Source organism: Zonotrichia leucophrys, chromosome 1, assembly GCF_028769735.1.
Source record: "Zonotrichia leucophrys gambelii isolate GWCS_2022_RI chromosome 1, RI_Zleu_2.0, whole genome shotgun sequence".
Taxonomy (NCBI): Eukaryota; Metazoa; Chordata; class Aves; order Passeriformes; family Passerellidae; genus Zonotrichia; species Zonotrichia leucophrys.
The window spans coordinates 18,905,042-18,925,668 of record NC_088169.1 but is presented as its reverse complement, the minus strand read 5'-3'; the positions used below and the strand labels follow the sequence as shown (position 1 = coordinate 18,925,668).

At 42.7% G+C, this 20,627-nt stretch overlaps 1 protein-coding gene across 7 annotated transcripts in view; it reads right to left on the bottom strand.

Moving 5' to 3' along the window:
* Nucleotides 1–20,627, bottom strand: part of GPM6B (glycoprotein M6B) — a 106,925-nt gene that overhangs the window by 25,969 nt on the left and 60,329 nt on the right. The window contains exon 1 of one of the 7 annotated variants that reach the window (XM_064708305.1): nucleotides 6,239–6,570. The exons of 3 other annotated variants lie outside the window; for them this stretch is intronic. In XM_064708305.1, the coding sequence (XP_064564375.1) occupies nucleotides 6,239–6,299 (61 nt within the window). In that variant the 5' untranslated portion in view covers nucleotides 6,300–6,570. Of the gene's footprint in view, nucleotides 1–6,238; nucleotides 6,571–20,627 lie in introns of those variants that run through there. 3 more of the 7 variants (XM_064708277.1, XM_064708295.1, XM_064708327.1) reach the window with 3 other exon arrangements.

Genomic DNA, 20,627 nt, shown 5'->3' with positions numbered 1-20,627 from the left:
AACCAAGAATTTGTTGGTCTTCTTTATCAGCAAACAAAGTCCAATACTAAGAGTCATTTGGGTTTTCTACATAAATTTAGCATCAATAGCTCTCTAAAGGATACTTTATGGCTTGGTAATTTCCCCCTCTCTACATCTCACACACAAACCAGCAAGCAGGTATCAGTAAATCTTCCACAGAAGACATTATTCTGTGTTGTGTGGCTCATTCTTCCTCTTAGGAAAGACAATTTCCACATCTTATGAGCATAACAAAATTCAAAATGTGTTGAAAGTACTGTTCCAAAATGACTCCACACTCTCAGGATGATGTCATCTCCTTCTGCTTAGAGAGGAACAATCCTGCTTGGGAGATCACAAGGAAAGCCATAGAAATGGAATTGGATACAAAACGGAAAACAAAATTCTTCGCTAGTACATCATACTTCTTCTCCTTCTCTGCCTCCCCAATGTCTGCGCCCTGCCTTTTTGAGGCTACTTACTGGACACTGGTAACAGATTCAGATTTCTTTTTTTTTAAATTAAGATTAAAAATAACCAGCTGCAAAGACTTCCAAAAAGAAAAGAATTATTCATTTGTACTGCAGCAGCATCTAAGCCAAACCTTCCACATCAAGAAGATTTTATCCTACTAGCTTGAACCCACAGTTTGAGATTTCTCCTGCAGTGGCCACAAAAAGCACTTGTTCAGAGCAGCAGAGCAGGCAGCTCCTTTTCTCCCTTAGCCTGGGAGAATGTTGGTGAAGTCACCTGTCTGCTGTACAAACATCAAACCCTGAAACACAGAGACATCATGTAAACTTTGTAGCATCATTTCTGTAAGCGAAAATATTCTATGCAGTTGGTTTCTTTAATTAGCAATTTCTGGTTTTGCAGTAACAGGGCTCCTTTCATTAGCTGGCAGTTCAAACTCCATAAGGAATCTCAGTTTTTCCACTGAGCACTGGCTCAATGGAAAGAGCCACTTAGCAGTGGCTGTTTGGTAGCCCTTAGTGCATGCCTGGCACGACCTTTGAAGCTGAAGAGCATCTTGGGTGACTCTGCTGGGACCCACCCAGGTCCACTCATGTAAAATCCATACCAGGTCAAAAGCTCCCCAGGCTTCAGTGGCTTAACAGCTGCTGCACACAGTCCATATCCACTGGAATTTAACTCTGTACCCTGAATCATTGGGAAAGGGAACAGGCTTAAGGGTGTCTTTTACCTTTTGCTTTTTGAGTAACTAACTGCACTAATTGCATTCCCTGGTCTAGGTAACAATATCCTCCACCCACAGCCAAAGTCAAGGACTCCTGCCAGAACCAGGTTGTCCTCAGTCCTGCACAGACACAGCAGCTACTGAACTGACAATGCTTCCATGTCACACCATGCAGGCACGGACGGAGACCGTGGTGTTCAATATTCATTGGGATGAATCATCCTGCATGCTTGTAATCAAACTCACAGTGCTCAACATCCTCATGCTTGCTGCCTTTATCTTTTGGGTTTAGAGGAAACACAATTTTAATATTCATCTGTCTCAGCGGATGAAGCAGTCCATGAGAGCAAAGAGAAGGTGTTGTTTGGTCACTGATGATCTGGTGATGAATTGTGGACAAGGAGCAAGGCTGGGCAGAAAATGGGGAAGGGTCAGAGTAACTGAAGGAGGTCTTCCCCCCCTCTTTGCCCCCTTTGCTCCTGCTGCAAAATCCATTGTGCACACACAACCCAGTGCCATCTGGGTTTCCCCCACCCCCGTTACCATATCCCATGGCACATATGTCTAGGTTTTCTGCTTTCATGAGGTTGTTCAGACCAGTATGAGTGCATGCTCTGAGTATTTTTCAACCCCCTCCTATTTAGAAACCAAATCCTATTCATTAAAACCTAAATCACTAAGCCTGCCAAATTATTATCCCCAGAATATCGTGTGTCCCAGATTCTCCCAGGGCTGGACCTCTCTTCCTACAGTCGTATTCTTCAGGGACTTATGCTTACAGCAGTAATTGTTGTCAGTGGATCTGAAACACCAATCAACTGCTTAAAATGGGGGGAAAAATATGCAGCATACTAAATATCTTTGAATGGCTTGACAGCTCTGATACCACTGTGTGAGCCTTACATTAGGTGGGTACCCTGGAAATTTTGGTTCATGATCATAACACATATTTTAAAAAAATACTTTTTTTTTTCAATTTGTTGTAATGAAAAATACATCTGTGATGCATCAAAATGTCATAAACTCACTATGTAAAAATAACTTTACTAAAAGTGAAATAAACTGCACGACAATCCATTCCTTTCTCACATTGCACTTCACAGCTTCATTTAAACACAACTGTACAACTGTGTGCAATAGTGTAAGACAAGCAAAGTATTTTCTTTCCATTTTGGACTAGTATATACTTGTTTATTTAGAGCTTAAAACCTGAAATATGGCTTCATATACTATAAAAATAATAGAGCTCACAGCTATTACTAACCACAAGGTCTTCTTTTATCAAGAGAACATAAGCAGGGAAGAGCCAATTAAAAGGGACCTTTGGTACAGCTGCTCAAACTGGTCTTCATTATTCCTCAGCAGAGCATAGGCAATTTGAACATCATATGTATTCATATAGGGAACCTAAACCCTAGTATCAGGGCTTTCTTCCATCCCGTGTGTAATTGGTGAATTCAACATGGTCATCCACAGTTGGGGTTTATATTCTTTTTTTTCTTTTTTTTATTTTATTTTGCAACTTGGTAGTATTTCTCACAGTCAAATGAAAAGGGAAACTTCTTGTCTCTGCTAATGTGTATCAGGATCTATATCCTTCACTGCTGATGCAAAACGGCATTTCGTTTTTCTTATTTATTCCACCTCAGTAAATCTGCCTGCCCAGTCCTCGCATTCTGATTTAATTTAATGCCTGCAAGATAAACCCTGTCATTTGTAATAATTTGTAAACCTTCATCTTTAAAATGCATCCAATCTGTCCTGCAGCCCTGCAAAGTATCTGTTAAACATTTTGCTTCAGCTTTCATGGTGTTTTCCTCTGATAAGGGCTGCTGATACACAGCATAAAGCTGACTTATTTCTTATCTCCATCAACATGAGGGTTGTTCCAATTCCAATTAAAAAAACTGGGACAGCAGCCACTCATCTGGGTGCAGAGAAACAAATGTCAGATAAACACTGAATCCATCAGCTGGGTAGTATTGCTGCCTGAATCAGGCAGGGGATTCATGAAAATTATTAAAAGATAGCATGGTTTAGGTCTATACGGTTTAGGAAATTTAAAAAGTCTAAATAATCTTCAACAATTTTCATTTATCAATCTGTAACTATTCATAAAGCACATTAGCTTGTGCAAATTGTCTCAGCTACACAGCAGTCCAAAACAGCTGGCTGGCCACACTTGCCCCAGAGATGGGAAACACAACCCAATACCTGTGTGGCACCAGTGCTCACATACGATTGCTTTGGGTGCTCAAACTGAAAACAGACCTCGCTGCTCATGCCAAGGGCTCCAGCAGCATTGCTCTCCAGGGTTCTCCCAATATTGGGAGGCCTGTACACAGACAGCACATAGTCCTAGCCCAACTTCCTCCAAGTATTTATTCCACAAAACTACAGCACATCATCAAGAAGGTCCTTGCATTGAAAACACACCTCAGAAACACGCAGCTTAAAATTCTGGCTAAGGGAAAATACCTCTTAGCTTAAAAGCACGATTTACTATTAGATAAATGCAGATACCTTCCCAGAATATGGCAGTGAAAAGCATACTGAGTGTGAACTTGAGTACCCAAAGCAGAATGCTCACGATCTTCCCTTGCTCAGTCCTAGCAAGAGCAGCATCTCCCAAACCCCTTCAGATGGTGGTTTATCTCCTTAGGCTTTGCAATTAATTTCTAGAAGGAAGAGTTGAAAGACCCTATGATAGGACTTCAGCTGCTTCAAGCTGTGGCAGTTGCCTTGAATTAACTGGATCTAGGGCATCTCATAAAGGATGGCCATTACCAAGTCCAGGTGGGATTGAAGAGGAAGAAAATGTTGCAAGGCTGGCAAGCATGTGAGCCATAACAAGTAAGAGATGTGGTCCAGAGAGTAAATGAAATCTTCTGTTCTGTACCCCAAAATAAAGCAGCAGCATTTTCCTGCGAGTTTCTTTACACAGAGAAAAAGCCCATTTTCCTCCACTGGAGCTGCTGGTGAAAGAGCCCTATTGAAAAATTCTGACATTTGAGAGTTACGTGATGCCTGCTGAGCCCATCTGAAAACCCAACTGGACTCGACAGATTTAGCACTTTGGAAAACCTGACCCTCAAAACCAAATACGTCTTCTCCATGACCACTTCACAGCAGTAACTTTGCAGGGGATCTGGTCTATTTGTTTTGCTATAGAAATTAGGAGTAGGACTTTCAGCTTTCTGCATTTTAATTTGCTGTGAAGCATATTGAGAATTTAAGTGAAGAGAAATACAGAGCATACTGTGAGAGACCGTATGCTACTTTCAGGAATCAGAGAATCAGCAGGAACAAAGCCCACAAGTGTTACATACATATACTTATGTAACACATCCAAAGTATAAAATTATCATAGAAAAAAATAAGAAACTGTGGTAACATTGGGATAGGAGGCTCCCTGCTTGCATTTGATGAAAGCAACAGATCAACCTCCTTGACTTGGAAGCAGATTTACTGTTCTACATGTTGTTCTTTCATCCTTGCCAAAACAAAAGGGAAGCCATAAACTCATCATAAACACACTCAGCAACAAATTTTGTTTTGCGCAGCTGCTAATGCATGCAGATAACTTTCTTTAGTGTTCATTGTAACATGAATTCCATTGGTTTAAAAAAAGCTCCTCAATCAGAAGAAAGAATTGCTGTAATTTTTGAAGAATGATCTAGGTGGTTTTATAGTCAATCTATTCAGGACATTTTGTACATTAATTACTCAAAATCTGCAGTGAGGTGGGTTATTGTCCACATACACTAATGGCTTTCGGAGTTTAATCTCTCATCAGTGGACCTCCTTTTGTGAAATCCCTAAGGGATTATGTAGTACTATGTCTAATCACTTGACAAATTTCATTTACTTGAAACTGAAGCTTGTTTTATATGAAGTGTGTAGCAGCAGTCAGATTCAAAGCAGGAAAACAAAATCTGTTACTGGACACTACCGGGATTTATCGTGTTTATATCTGAACTGCTTAACAATCGATGAAAGAATTCTGCTTGGGGAAATGCACTAGTTGTTTATCAGCTGCTTAAGCCTATGAGATACTCACATGAGATACTCAGATTGCTTATAAACGATACACAACAAGTTAAAAAATGTACTATGGCTCAAGTAAAAAGACAGTGGAAATTTAAATAATTTTGTTGCTGTTGTACCATTCAGTAAAAAAAAACCCCAACAAACTGCTATGATCTGTAGAGTAGTCTGCTACACTGAAGAGGAACGGTTATTTGCCACAAATTATACAACACAGAAAGAAAATATCCCTTGCGAGTTGAATTTATGCTCTGAAGTTCAGCACTCCAGACCAAAGAGAATCAACCTGTAAAGCTGGGATGGATGAAGCACCTCTCTTTCAGCGCTGCCATCTCCCTACAACAGAACCATTACCATGGAATTGTTCTCTCCATTAAGCAGCAATTCTCAGTGATCAACACATCCTGAAATCTAATGTTGCAAAACTCACTGCATTGTTCTCCCTTACCATAGTGCAGGCAGATAGCTACCAAAGTAAAATTTGCCATATGACACCACAGAAAGGGAATTTTAAAAATAAGAGTAGCATTTGGCATGGAGCTCACTACACGAAGGTTGTGTGACATTATAATCTATTATATGTTGCTATAACCTAGGTCTCCCACACTGCATTGCAAAGCCTCGCTAGATGGCTAGTCTCGATGAAAACACCAGATCACGGCTCCGAAAACAACATGCAAACACACAGGCACACGCTACCTCTGTAAACCAAATTCACCAAAATCTGTCAAAGACGCAGCAATAACGAGACTTCTTTTGCAAGCATCATTTCGGGTAGGGTTAGGACAGATTCAGAGCAAATACAGACGCAGACAGAAAGGTTGATGCTCTATTAATTTGTTGTCAAGCCATGCAGGAAAGGACGGCTGAAAGCCCGAAGACGCAGTGATGATTGTTTAAGAGCTATTTGAAAAAGTGACAAAACTGGCCTAAACCTCTTTAAGCCCCCTGAATGAAAAGATTTAAACAGGCTATTGTTAGACCCCTGGGTACCTTTTTTCTCTTGGCTTTGTTCTGCATTTTCCTCTGCTGCAGTTTCCATGGCTGGCTTCATACCATCCACCAAAAATGCCGCCCCCCCTCCCCCCCCAGCAAGCACTTTTTCTCTTCGCCTCCTTTCTCACTCCCTTCCGTCTCCTATTTACAGCGGCGGTGATTGAGCGGCTCTGTTCTCCTCTACAGTAGATTACAGTCCTTTCCAAAATGCCAGAAAAGTCTTGTCAGCTTCAATTTCGCTCCGCTGACTGGTCCACGAGGAGCGGTGCCAGCTCGCTCAGCTATACGTCACCAGGGTCCCCAGCTATAAAATAGCCATCCTGTGCCTCGCCGTGCCACACCGCGGGGACAGCACCGCCCGAGCGCGCCCCCTTCCTCCTGCCCTCCGCTCTGCCCCGCTTTCCCGTCTCCCAACCAACGTTAATCAATTCTCCGGGTAGTGAATGGCGTGGTGACACCGGGAGGGGAGATGCACGGCAGAAAGAAAGGAGCCCCCGGCCGCGGTGAGGTGAGCCCCCCGGCCGCCGTCTCCAAGGGGAGTGCACGCCGGCACACAATCACACGGCTCCCTTTCCCATGGGACCTTGTTATTATGCTTTGCATTTTGATTTATTCCACATGCCCTCTGCTCTTTCAAGGGGTGGGGGGTGATGGGTCTGCTCTCTCTGTTTGCTTTCTTTGCTGAGAGATCCGCTCACCCACGGTAAAAGACTGTGTGAGAGAAGCATAAAAGCAAAAGCGGGCATATATATGTACGTACATGGAAAATTTTAATTCTTTGTTTGACTCGTGAGCACAATGGGGGGAAAAAAAGAAGAAAAAATATCCAAGCAAGGAGACAGGAAGCTAGTTCAAGTGAGCTAAAATGCACGTGCAACACTCTAAAGGATAAAATGTTTAAGAAAACACAACTTGGGCTTTAAAAGGAGGTCTGCCACTAGAGACCTAAAGCCATGCTTGGGAGTGAGCACAGAGCTGCTGTTCAGCACGTTTGATCACTCCCCAAATCCAGACAGACTGCAACATGATCAAATAAACTGCACTTAGGAGCAACAAACTCAAGACATGCCAGCATTGCACTGTATGAGGTGACTTTAGGTGTCCCCAGCCCACTCTTGTGCTGGGGAGCCACAGAGCAGGGCTACACCACACAGGAGTATTGTTCCCCTCCCAAAACCCAGGACAACTGACACATTTAAGGCTGCACTGAGGCTAATTAACCTTGCCTGTCACTTTGCTTGTCTCAATGCCTTACAGTGCAACACACTGCACAGGGCACAAGCGCCCAAAGGCAGCCCTTTGTGTGTGTAGGATGGTGGAGTAAGTGTGGAGTAATGGCCTTTGTGGTCCAGCCACTGCAGCCAGTTCTGCAGCCTGCAAAGACTCACAGCAGATTCAGCAAATGCTGGGGATGTCAAAACCTACACTCTGCATGTTCCCTATAACAAATTCAAAGAGGAGAGTGGGAAGAGGGAAGCAGTCCAAAGATTTGTAGATGCAATTTAGTCTCTTCTAGTTGAAGATAGTACAACCCATAATTTTGCTGCGCATTTTTATTTCTAGATGTCAAGTGAAAAGCACAAAAGCCCTCAGACCCAACCATTAGAGAAGGTTCTCGTCTCTTTCAAGAAATTAGTGCACAAACCCTCCTCTCTCACCTCAGCCAACACAGCTGTTGCTTTGCTTTGGGCATTACTGCTCAGAGTTCAGGCTTCAGCACAGCTGCCAGGAGGTCTTGGTCATATCCTAAGGTTTTGTATCACAGTATAAATCTTGATGCCAAGCATTTGCCTAAAATGCTTCCTTGGAGTCCAGGAACAGTCTGCAGTTGAAGCTCCCACTTCAGCAGACCTCTGTGTAAGCAGGATGATGGCAGTAATTTGTAGATGGTATGCAGTATCCTCAGGAGCCAATGTGGGACAAGGGGTTGGGTTCCTGAAAGCAATCAAATCAGTGGCACGGCAGAGACCTCAACCCAGGCGGCAAGGTGTACTTCCCCCACCTTCCTCTCCAGTGCCAAGACAGCAGTCCACACACAGACTGAAATCCCTCCCCAGCAAGACCACGCACTGCAAACACACTCCCTGAAACAATCAGCCAAAAGGTAAAAGCATGGCTGATGTGTTTGCTGTATTCTTTTAACCATTACTAAAAGTTGTTGGTATAATGATTACACAAAGAAAAGGTTCTACGAAGAGTGGGGCTTTTCCCCATTTAACATCAGTAAGACTGAAACTCCATACCAAATACACTCTCCTTGCTGAAAGTCACATAAATTTTAGTAATTGGTCAAAGCGCTTGATTGCTTCTGACATAAAATTCTCTTTTTGGAACGCCTCATTGTGCAGTTGGTACTTCTGTCAGAGTCTAGATCTCTCTTTCTTAATGATCTTTGCTTTTAGACTGGAAGGTCTAAAACCTTAAAAGGCTGAAACCTCCCTTCAGACTATCCTAAGTTACAAAAGGCCCGTTCGTAACCTAATTCAAGTGGTGCAATATCAATGCACTTATCAGTATAAACACACAGAAAATACAAACATAATCTGGAATTTCCTTTATTTAAGCAGAAAACACATTAGACATAACCTGTGGTTACAGACTGTCCCTGGAGGAAGCCCATGACTGTAGCCCTCCCCTCTTTACCAGTGAGATCTACTCCTTCAAACAGCTGCACACTTTCCTACTGGTGAGCAGAATTTTAGGCAGGCTCAGGACTTCAGAGTTTATGATGTTTCAGAAACTCAAAATTAACAGGCTGGGAAACTATTTCCTCAACTGTTTCCCCAGAATAACCCCTTCCCCAAACAGGCAATGAAAAATCCGTGCACAATACCAGAATCAAATTCACAAGAACCTGAACTGAGCACTTCAAAAATCATCAAGCCCAACCCTTCAAAAGCATTAGTCCTACCAACCTACCATCCCCTAAAAGCTCCAAGTGATATATGAGTGCAAAATTCTCTACCCTCCCTTGTTACTATTTTCTGGATTGCTGCAATGTATGACAGGTTTTAAGCACTTAAGCTCTAAGTAATTTCTAGATTTTCAAACTTTTACACCATCATTGATAAATACAGCAAATAAAACAAACTATACTATTTCCTCCAGTGCTAACATGGTGCTGATCTTGTGCCTCAAGCATTAATCTCAGCCAGCAAGTTGTCTCATTCAATGTTCCCTCCCTTAAACAGATACATCCTTGTCATAATATGTGATGAGACTGGGAGACATCAAGTTTATGCCTATGACAACACAGCACAAGATTAAGCCACAAAGGGAAAAAAATCTTTAAAACCCAAAACTTTTAAGACTGATATTCAGTAAAAACCTGCTTGTACAGACCAAGCTGATTTAGATAACCAGCAACAGGGCAGAGAGCTAGTTACATTTGAGAAGTTCAGCCCAGCATTTTGTTTTTGCAGAACAAGATAAAAGTGAAAATGAGGAGAGGGGCTGAGCAGCAAGGGTTTCTGCTGCTAAAGCACAGCTCTGAGCCTACTGCCAAACCTCAGGATGAATAGCAGTGGAGGAAAGTATGTGAAGACACTGCAGACCAAGTCACATTTACTGCAAAATAGTTTTAAAAAAAGACTTAAATCTATTTTATCTAGGTATTAAAAAAAACCCCAAACCACACATTTAATCATTTTGCTCAGTCAATTAAAATAGCACAATTGCAGAAGTTAAAAAATACATTAGAATCCCTATTCTGTTCATGTGCCAGTTTCTTTTGAACATCTATCTTTAATGTCACTGAATCTAGTTTACATTCCTGCAAGCTGAGAAGCTCTACCATAAGCTACAGCAAATTCTTCACAAGCTTTCAGGAGATGAATACACACTTGCCATTTCTACAAAGGCTTCACAGAGCTGTAATAGAGTGTTCTCACATAGCTGAAGAGCAATTTGAGATTATCTATGAGATCCAAGACTCAGAAGTTAAAATACAGAGACTGTCCTTCAAACAAGACTGACACATAGTCCAAACAACTAATTTTAAAGATGACTTGTAGAAAACTTTTTTTTTAATATTTAAGAGAAAGAACAAATACACGTGAAGCCACTTGGTGCAATGTAATTGCTCATGTTCAGCTTTAAACCAGTTACCAAAGACTTGCTTATAAAACCCAATCCAAATACTTATGCAAAAGCAGGCAAACTTTCCATGTGGATAAAATCAAAGCATGACAAGTTTTCACTTGTGCAGGAGTCATAGATCTTGCAAGTACCTTACAAAAACTTAAAAACTGGGGTTCATTCTTTCAGATATACTAGGTTACTGGGAATATGGAATCCAAATTAACAAATAACAGTGGAAAATCTCTGCACTTATACCACAGTATAAAACACAGACATGAGTCTGCACAGCACTTAGGGGGTCTCAGTCTCAAATTTCTGTAAGGAAAGGCAAAAATAAAGGCTTAAGCATGGATAGTGGTTATCTCTGCAGCCAAAGAAAATCACTGAGTTAACCAATGGAGCTAAGTCCAGGAGGGTAAGCAAACCTTAACAGCGTGAAGATGCCAGTGCTGTGACTCCCTTAACAAAGCCTCATGAAGATGTCAATGACTGCTGCCAAGCTAAATGCCTGGTGACAAGCAGCAGGCAAAGGAGATGTCACTCACTTGTGGGGGTACGTACAGCTCTCTGTCCAGCCTGCCTGTTTCCAGCTAGACCACTACCATTACAGCCACGGCTGAGAATCAAAGGTAATAAACACCCCAGAGCCAGAACATACACCAACAGCTAACATTCAGTTGGAACACAAAAGGAAAAAACAAGTCCCTTAGAAAGTGAGCAGATGGTTCTGCATGGCTTTTCCATAGTTAGGTCTCATCAAGTTCTAGTCTCAAAGATAGCTGTAGAGATGCTAAGTCTACCAAAGAAAACAGCCTGAAGAACTATAATGAAAGTCAAAATGAAATAAAAAGTTGATGTCTTCTTAAGCAGGTGGGAAATGAATTCCTTTCATTTCCACTTATGAAAGGCAGTCAACAGCACAAAAGGAAATAATTTTTAAAAGTGATGGATTTTATTTATTTAATCTAAGGGCCTTAGTAACATTTTCCTGGGTTTTAGAAACTTGTATTTAAAAAAGAAAAATCTGGGGAAAATAATTGAAAACTCTTGACAGACAAAATACAGGACTCTCAACCATCCCAAAGACTTCCAAGGAAAGGCAAAAAAATGAAAACAAAATAGGGCGGAATCAACATCACTTCTTGCATCCCTCTCCTGTGAGGCTGCCTGGAGTAGCACCATCCTTTTGGCAAGCCAGAAAAAAATATGATGACAAACTAGAGCCCATTTAGACTACAGTAGAAAGAGCATGGAAATACAGAAAATGAAAGCAAAGACTTCCTAGCATGTCCCCCAGGAGGAACTTTCATTAGGCAGGTGTTCAGAGCTCCAGCTCCAGTGGCTGTCCTCAGCTTCTACTCCAGCTCCACACATAGTTTTTACAAGTGTACTGCATGGCAGGTTTCAAATGCTTTAACTTTACAATGAAGCAGCAAAACAAGCCTTTGAGTTACCCAATCTCCATAAATTTTTCTCTTCATCAGGGGCAAGATCCTCACATACTTCATGACTAGTACATGAAGCCATCAACAGTACTTCAAATGCTCCTCCAGAATTTTAAGGGCTACATTTTGACTTTGGCACACATAACCACTTTTTTTTGCTCCCTCTGTCCATCACAACTGAAGGGAGATTCTCAGCTATCATGCCTTTGCCTTGTAGTGCAGCAGGAAAAAATTATGCTCAAGCCTTTTGTCTTTGTTGCCTTAATTCTGCACTTTGAAGACAATCCAACATACTTAGCTTTTGCTGTGAACCCTCTTCTCCAATACTGTTGTCAAAGCTTGCTGCCATCTCAGGAAACTAACTGGAGCTTCTGAATACTTGGACATACTGAAATAGCATCCTAGATATTTATGTCACACTTGCCAGCACTCAAGTAGAAGTGCCTCTTGTACTTGTAGAAGAGCTATTTCTGCCAGCAATTTAGAAGGCAGCAAAGGTATCATTATAATATACTCCTGTTAATACAGCTGTTCCATCTCAAAACACAAGAGCTTGACACAGGCCTGGCATTGGGAGGCTACCTGTTGATTTCTTTTTTTCTGTCTATAAATAAACATCACTGAGTTCAGCCTTGACACAAACTTAGCCTTTTACTCCACAAAGTCACATTTACTCAGACAATTCTCTGTTAACTTTACATCCAGTTCTGATTTTTAAAATTGCCCTCCCACTCTTCGCATAGACTTCAGCATCCCACCTACAATCTCTCATCTATTCAGTGCTCGTTTTGTTATTCAGTCTTGGCTTCAGTCCAGTCTCTTCACAAAGCATGGAAAAAAGCAGGGAAATAAAAAGAAGTGCAAAAGCCTACAGCTCCCCAAAAAGGAACCAGGGGCACTCATTATAGAAGGGTACCTCACACTGCATACTGGGGGTACATGGGGAAGGACAAGGATGAAGAATCCTCTTAGAATGTCACAAAGGAGTCCATGCATAAACCACAGATGTGTATGTACACATGCAGAAAACATGTATGTGTGCATATTCATATGTATATGAAGAAAACACATGCAATTATGTATGTATTTTTATTGAACAGTAAACCATATGAGCACCATTGGAACCACCATGAGGCATGCATACTAATTATTCCCTAGAGTCATGCAATAGGTATTCAGCTTGATAGTGAATGCACAGCCATCCCAGAGTACAGACTGCTACAGACTCCTGCAGCTCAAGGTTTCAGGGCCAGGAACCAAGTTAGCCAAAATCAGACTGGAGTTTGCAGCACAGCTAAGCCACAGCTAAGCCACACATTTATCTCAGTATCCCAGGTTGGAAAACCAGCACCATGGGCCCCAGGCTCTGCCATACATTGCTCCTAGAGCAGCTCATGGATTGCTGGGCAGTTGTGCATCAACTTTTTGAAAAGCCCACTGAACTCAAAAGTCAAAATGTTGAGATAAAAGAAAGCATCACAATAATGATTCGTATGAGGTACTGAAATTCACTGTTTGAGGTTTCAGCACCTTGTAAGTCACGACGACTGTAGCTGTTTCCCCAAGACAGAAAATTCTCATTCTAGTGTAATTCAACTATACTTTGGAAAGATCCTGGACCAGTTCAGTTCTGTCACACAGTGCTGGACTGCCTGTTGAATTGCAAATGTAGTCTCTGTTCACACATAAGACACTAGTCATGAAATCCTCAGTTAAGACACTAACTAAATGGTCCCCAATTAATCACTGTATTCTTTGCAACAGCAGATATCCTCATTAGGAAAGCAGCAGGACATTAACAAGTCCCACGTTGAGAGTGTCCAATTAACTCATCGACTAAATATGTGCCAAGCAACTTCTCCAGTCTAGCTTTTCCAGTCCCCTCTCTCCAGCTGCAGCGATTGGGATCCCAGTCATGTCGAAAGCAGTGGTTCTTTTGCGCTTTGCAAAGCCTTTGAGAGCGCCGCTGTGAACAGCAAACAACGCCGCTCAAGTGTTCTACAGGTCTTTCTTGAGCCCACAAAAAGCTAAGTGTGCACTCAGGGAGTTCAGCACAATTAAGAAAAAACTCCACCCCTCTACCTTTGTAAACAAGGAATGACTTAACCTGCTAACAACGAGTATGGTTGGAGCTCCGTCTGGATCATGTCACGCCTCAGTTTCTGCCGAACCTCAGCAGTGGGTGATCCTGCATACAAAGTGAGCTCAGAGACAAAAGTGCTATAGGGTGAGTTAAGGACAAAGTAGCAGCTTTCAGCCTGGGTTCCCAGATAGGCTGTCAAGTAAAATCCCTTGCCAGGGCAGGATTATGCCCTAGAGTATATATTTCCAACACTTTGTCTTGCCTAATTTTTTAAGTGTCTCAAGCTTGGAGCCTTTCAGTGTTTGGCGAGAAGAGCCACTCTGTAGCCCGGCAGGTTTTGAGGCTTGGCACAAAGGAGGGCTTGCACAATGGCCAGGGCCCCGCTGCAGCCAGTGCAGAAGGAGCAGGGCCCCAGCCTCTGAAATGGCTCCGTTCCTGCTGCCTGAAAACCACCCAGACTCTCTTTTGAGCAATGCCTAGTTACATCCCCATCTCTGTTTCTTTCCAAACGTGACATTCACTTGTTTTAAACAGCTGAAAGACATAATTTCTGCACTTTGTCATGACTCAGAGTGAAATTCATCCAGCATCTACTTTTCTTTATTTGTTCCTTCCATCATTCCCATCCCGTTTTATTTCTACTCTCCGGTTTTCAGCACATTTATAACCATTTCTCTTGCACTCACAGCTTCCCAGGTGTAAACACTAAACATTTGCTTTGTGTGCTTCCTCTGGAGACACTCACATTAGTTATTGAAAATGCCCTTGGCATTTTTGATTTCTGTAGTACTACAGACACATCTTCCATACATCTCACTACTCCTGATTCCTGAAGTACAATTATCTGCTCCACATTTCGGCACCATTTGGAGAGGGAAAGAAAGGAGCTAAGGAACCAGGGAAAGGGAGAAGGGACTTATATATTGGAAAAAAAACCAAAACCATAACATTAAAACAAGAGAAAAGTACAAGGCAGAAACAACACCCAAGGCTCTGACTAAGGTTTTTTCTGTTGAAGAACAGAAGAACACTATGTAGAAAAAAACTACTATGTCAAGTGTAGGCGGAGGTGACCAAAGGCATGTTGCATCTCACAGACTTGCCCACAAGTTGCAGAAAAAGTCCATAGTTTCTCATGCTTAGCCAAAATCACCCAGCCCAAACTGCTTGTTCACAAGTTTATTAGCACAGGGAAGAAACTGACCAGCCCGAGCTTTAAGAGTATTTATAAGCACTTACTTCCACCCATGGTCTCAGAAACTAATTGTGTGTTCAAGTGAAGTACATATTCTATTGCAGACAGAACACCACCAGATTGCAAACACAATCAAAAGCCCATTTTCTTAGTTTAATTTGCCATTAGTACACTGCAGGTTTATAGAACCAAACAAGCTATAACTGATTTTTCACTGCCACTTCAAACTGTTTCCAAGCAAATATCATAGCAACATTATCAGGTCGTCAATTTCACTAAAGCCCAAATTCTCTACAATAAAACAACACACACGTGTTTAAAGGAAGACAGAAAATGTATTCCTGAGTAAACTGAGCATCTCCCTAGTTCAGGACCAACAGGGTCCTGGGACAAACCCCATCATTTAAAGACCTTTTCACAACTTTAGGAGAGAAGGATAAAAACCCCAAACTCTAGGCTTTTATACATATCAGTCAGTATTTAAAGATGTTTAATACATACTGAACACTGATGAATGCATTTATTTCAACCTCAAACAGACATACCAAACACTGAAGAATGCATTTATTTCAACCTCAAACATAACCATATAGATACGGTAACAGACTAAGCAGCTTTTCACAGACTCCCTTCTGTTGCATAACTGAAAAGAAAAAACTCTTGCCAGTTGCAGCATCCCCCATTTCCCGAGCTGAAGGCGTCCCTTTACAGAGGGAGCTCAGCGCCACTGCCCTGCACGCATCAGCAACTTGGAAAAGAACCGATGGAGGCCTTGTCACGAAAAATCTGTTATTTCAGCTTAAAGTGCACTTAAAGTGAACAGAAAGTAGCTGTCCGTGATACGCAGAGAGTAACCCCGGGTCAGGGGGCTGCGGGATGGGCGCTGTTGGCCGGTGCTCGCACACCGCGGGCCCTGAGGCCGCCCCAGGCCCGGGCCCTGGCGGGGCCGGCGGCGCCCATGGGAACCCGGCCGGGCCGGGCCTTCACGGGTGAGCGGGCTCGGCAGCCGCATTGAGCGCACAATGCCCGCAGCCGCGCTCCCACAGCAGCGGCCTCCCCTGCTCCCCGCTTTTATCATCCTTCATATCTCAGCGATGACAGGCCTGAAAGGGCTTCTGATGGGAAATGTGCTTTGAATTAGCATATTTCCCCCTGCATACAATGGAGGCATTAAGCTGCCGCGTTTTGCAAGTCCAAACAAAAGCAGCCTAGGCTGTTTTTAGCAGCACTGTTTGAAGTTTTATTCCTCCTCTCCGTCCCCAGTTGCAACCATATTTAACAAATTTTCACTCTTTCTATAAAGAAGGGAGCACAACCGATAAAATCTTATTATTTGATTGGTTTCAGACTTTAAAAGAGCCTTTCGATACTGCAAAGAGCAACACGGTGTCTGTGCACTGCTAGCACTGAACGGCAGCCCAGGGTCCCCCCCAGAGAGCTGGCCTGGCTGCCCTCAACACTGACACAGACCCTGTCATCGAGGATTTCAGAGCTCACACACATTCACGGCAATCCATCAGAAAGGGTCCTGTATTCAAAGCTAAATTATACCCCTGTATCCTGGGCACATTTTTTAAAGTACCTGTTTTGAAAATGAGAAACTGAAGCATTGTGCTGTAAGGAGGAGCAAAAAAAAGCCTTCTGTCCATCCTAGAATTATCCTTTGTTTTAATGGGAGAGCTGAATCTCAGAAGTATCACCTTTATGAAATGGCTTCAATCTAGAAAGTGAATTTCTATTTACCCAGGAAAAGAGGGCAAGAGGAAGGAGATGGAAATGAGTTCAACACTGAAGAGGAGGAAAAAGCACTGCTGCATCAAACCATCTTTGGTCAACAGCTGCCAGGAGAATAAATCTACCTCAGCTCAGTGTGTTTGTCTGTAATTGCTCATTAACACAGTTGGACCATTAGGAAGCCAGTTTGTGGTTTTCTTGGTAAAGAGGCATGTCTGCCTTCCTCCTACATTAAACTGAATTTCCTCTGTGAGGAAGACATAATATTACAAAGTCAAAATGCTTCTTAGAGGAAGGGTTTGTGGTTTGGGTTTGGTTTTTCTTTTTTTCTTCTTCTTCTTCTTCTTCTTCTTCTTCTTCTTCTTCTTCTTTTCATTTTCCCTCTCCCAAAATTTCCACAGTATTTATGTAATCTTCTATATGTGGCACAGCTAAGAAGAAAAATCACACTCCTTAACAACATGAGATTACAGCAGAAAAGCAGAATGCCAATGAGATCCTAGGCAGGCAGCTTGCAAGTGAGGTGGATATAAAAGCTCTTCAGAAAAAAGCCTGGGTTGCAGCCTGCAGAAGGAGTCTTGTAGGAGAAATGTCTGCTTTGTTCAGACTCTTTTGTTCTGTTTCAGGAAACTTTCCTGAGGATGAGCATCCATCTCTCCTCCTTGATTTCTTCTGCAGCAAAGCTCAAGATACTCAACAGTGTCTGCTGTGCACAAGCACTTTGCTCTCAACCATTCCCAGCCATGTGCCAAGCACCCACGCAGCACCGCGCTGCCTCCCGCAGAGCGCCAGCCCCTGCAGATCTGCACGACCTGGCAGGAGAGGCATGTCACTCACCGGTCCCCAGGCAGTGACAGAGCTGCTGGCACTGGCACAGAGCCGTGTCCATATGGCAACTGCGCAGCAGCGACTGAGGTCTGACTGTGGGCATCCTCCTCCTTCCAGCAGGGAGGGAGCCTCTCTTCTCCCCACAAGATCCTCTGCAACACTGAGCATCCACGGCCGAAGGGTCTGACCCTTAGTGATTCAGACTCTTCTCTGATGCACCAGCTCTGCCAGCTTGACTCCCTGGAAAGCATTTTCATAGTCTCCAGTAGCCACAGGTTCACTTTCAGTGTGTTTGTTCAGGGGCACTACGGAATCTGGCAGGAGAGGACTACACATTATTTGGCACCACAGCCTTTAAAGGCTGGACATGGTTTTCCTGTGCTCTGAGGCATTTCACAGCTTGGTACCAAAACAGTATACAAGGCTTCCATGTTACCACAGGAAGGTCTAATGTCAAAAAAAAAAAGGAGAAGGGACTTAAGAAACCCTTCAGAGGCCTTCATTAGGTCGTTAACAGATGGGTGAGAGTAACAAAACAGTCTAGGCAGGAGAAATGAGGAATTAAAGACCAAAACGAGGACTGGTTTTCTCATTCACACTAGAATGAGAACTTCACTTTGTAACCACTCCTTCTGAGATGAGTCCTTTGGAATCAAATGCCACGACAGCTTGACACAGAAAATGAAATAGAACAGATCTCAGCTCCATTCACATATACTTTTCCTTATCTCAACCCATGAGACTTGTGCTACATTTTCTCTGCATTACCCAGTTGCGGGGGGCAGTGGTTTTGGTGGGCATTGAATGTTCAGCTAGGGTCAACCCACCACAGGTGGTAAGAGATATCCCCAGGAAACTCAGGAATGAGATTTTAGGCTTCTTAGGAGTGAAGGTCGTCAAAAGAAACTTCAGGTAAAACAGTGTCATTACTTTGAATTTAAGCCAAGGAAAGAGAAAGCTGAGAACAAAAAGCCCTCCATGTATTTAGAAATACTATGCCTCACCTGCAGAATTTCTCTTCAGCATCTTGGGGTGTGAAGAAGAGAGGAAGTGAACAAACTCAGACCAGGGTAAAGCAGTGCCTTTCATGTTGCTGACACCCAATGGGACCTGTTCATAGCACTCCCCAATCCAGGAAATATTCTCAAATTTCCTTTATTCTTCAGAATCCCTGGATTCAGACCAACGATGAATGCAGAGCACATGCTGCCATCCGCTGTGGTGTTCTGGCACAGGGCAGCACCCTGCCAACAAAGGCACCACTCTTCCTTTCAAAGAGCCCCAGAAAGAGCCCTCTGTGCTCTCATGTGATGAGGCAGGCTTTTACAACTTGGATCACTACAGGGTATTGAACTCTGACAGTATGCTTACTGAGGGTTTGCTTGCTTTATCTCAGACCTCAACAGGTATGTGTGATATCTAAGCTAAAATAAACGAGTCTCATCACATTCATTTTGGCATCATGAGTCACTGTCTTGCTGAAACAAAACTACCTTCTCACCTCCACATTGAGTAAGTGTTATTAACTTTTCCAATATCCCACCTACTGCTGTTTTCTACCATGCAAGTGCACAGCATAGAAACATCTCAGAATATGCTTCATGCTTCAGCATTCAGTCAGAGGAGGAAGACACAGAGAATGCAGGATATACTATGCCTGCTCCTGTAGGCAGAAATAGTTTCTGGCCTTCTATATTAATCTCATGAAAAAAACCAAACCCCAAAACTACTGGCACTCACACAAGAGATTGATGTGCTATGAAGCAGGACAAGCTCCACACATTTCCTTTCCTGTCCTTTTAACTCAGTCTAACAAAACCAATTTCAAGGATCATTACTATTTTTGTTACTTTCTAAACACTGCCCTGACTTGGGGGGATCTTGCTGCAGGTGTCAAGGCAGAGGTGATTTTCAGTCCTTTCAAGAAATGGTAGAAATTTGCTAGCCTGAATTTTCTGCTCCAAATGCAAGAGTCCCAAAACTTATTGAGACACACAGATGTTAAAGAAAAAATACTATGGCTTTCAAGTTTGTCCTTGGAGAGAGGATCAGGATCATAAAACATAAAATTCCTTTCATGTCAAGGTTGGAAAGCAGAAATGCCAAATACTGAAGAGCTGGGCCACCAGCTACATCATGACCAAGATCAGGAGAGTGATGCAAGCAGGGTAGAGCAGAGTGAGAGAAGAAGTAAATGCTTCCCCACATCATCCTACTGCACCCTAGCTGGAGTGCTCTGGCTGACAGAACCCATGATTCTACAGCACTGCAGTTTCCACAGGGATCCTGCATGGTCCCACACTTGCTGCACAAACTGATCCCAAACCAGGGAAAAACAGCCTCTGTTCTGCTCCAGAGGGGCTTTCCTCACAGAGCTGTACCACTGAAGCCAAGAAGCCCAGGAATACTCAAGGACCTGGATACTTACAAACCCATTTCTCCCCAAAAGACACACTCCTCCTTTATTTCTGCCTATGCTCTATCTGCATGCAATGTAACATCACTGCAGAGGTTGACATAATTTTCTCTCTCTTCTAAATAGATCAAAGAGAAAAAATAATATGTATGTGTGTGTGTATATATATATATACATGCAAAAGAATCCCAACTAAGCCAAGACATAGCAACTAAGTATGTGGGATGCCCTACAGAAGTGAAACATAATTTTTCCACAGTTTGAATCATCTGGTAGTGTTATGCTGATCCTTTCTTATAAATATTGTTTAAGATTTTTCTTTAAGGACACAAAAGAAATACTGCCAATACAAAGTGGGCTCTACTTCCCACCCCTGCAAGCTGAAGCACAGTTATGGATATGCTCTGTAAATAAGCCCTGTGCAGTCACACAGAAAAAGAGATTGCATCTCTAAAGCTGAGCAGATACTCCGAACTGCAATGGAGAAGGAAGACAAAAAAGCAGCAGACAATTAAAATATTTGTCATTTCTATTTCACAAATCAACATTTTAGTTTAAAAATACTGCTTCTCAGTGCTAGTGTAAGCCCTAAATTTAGAGACATG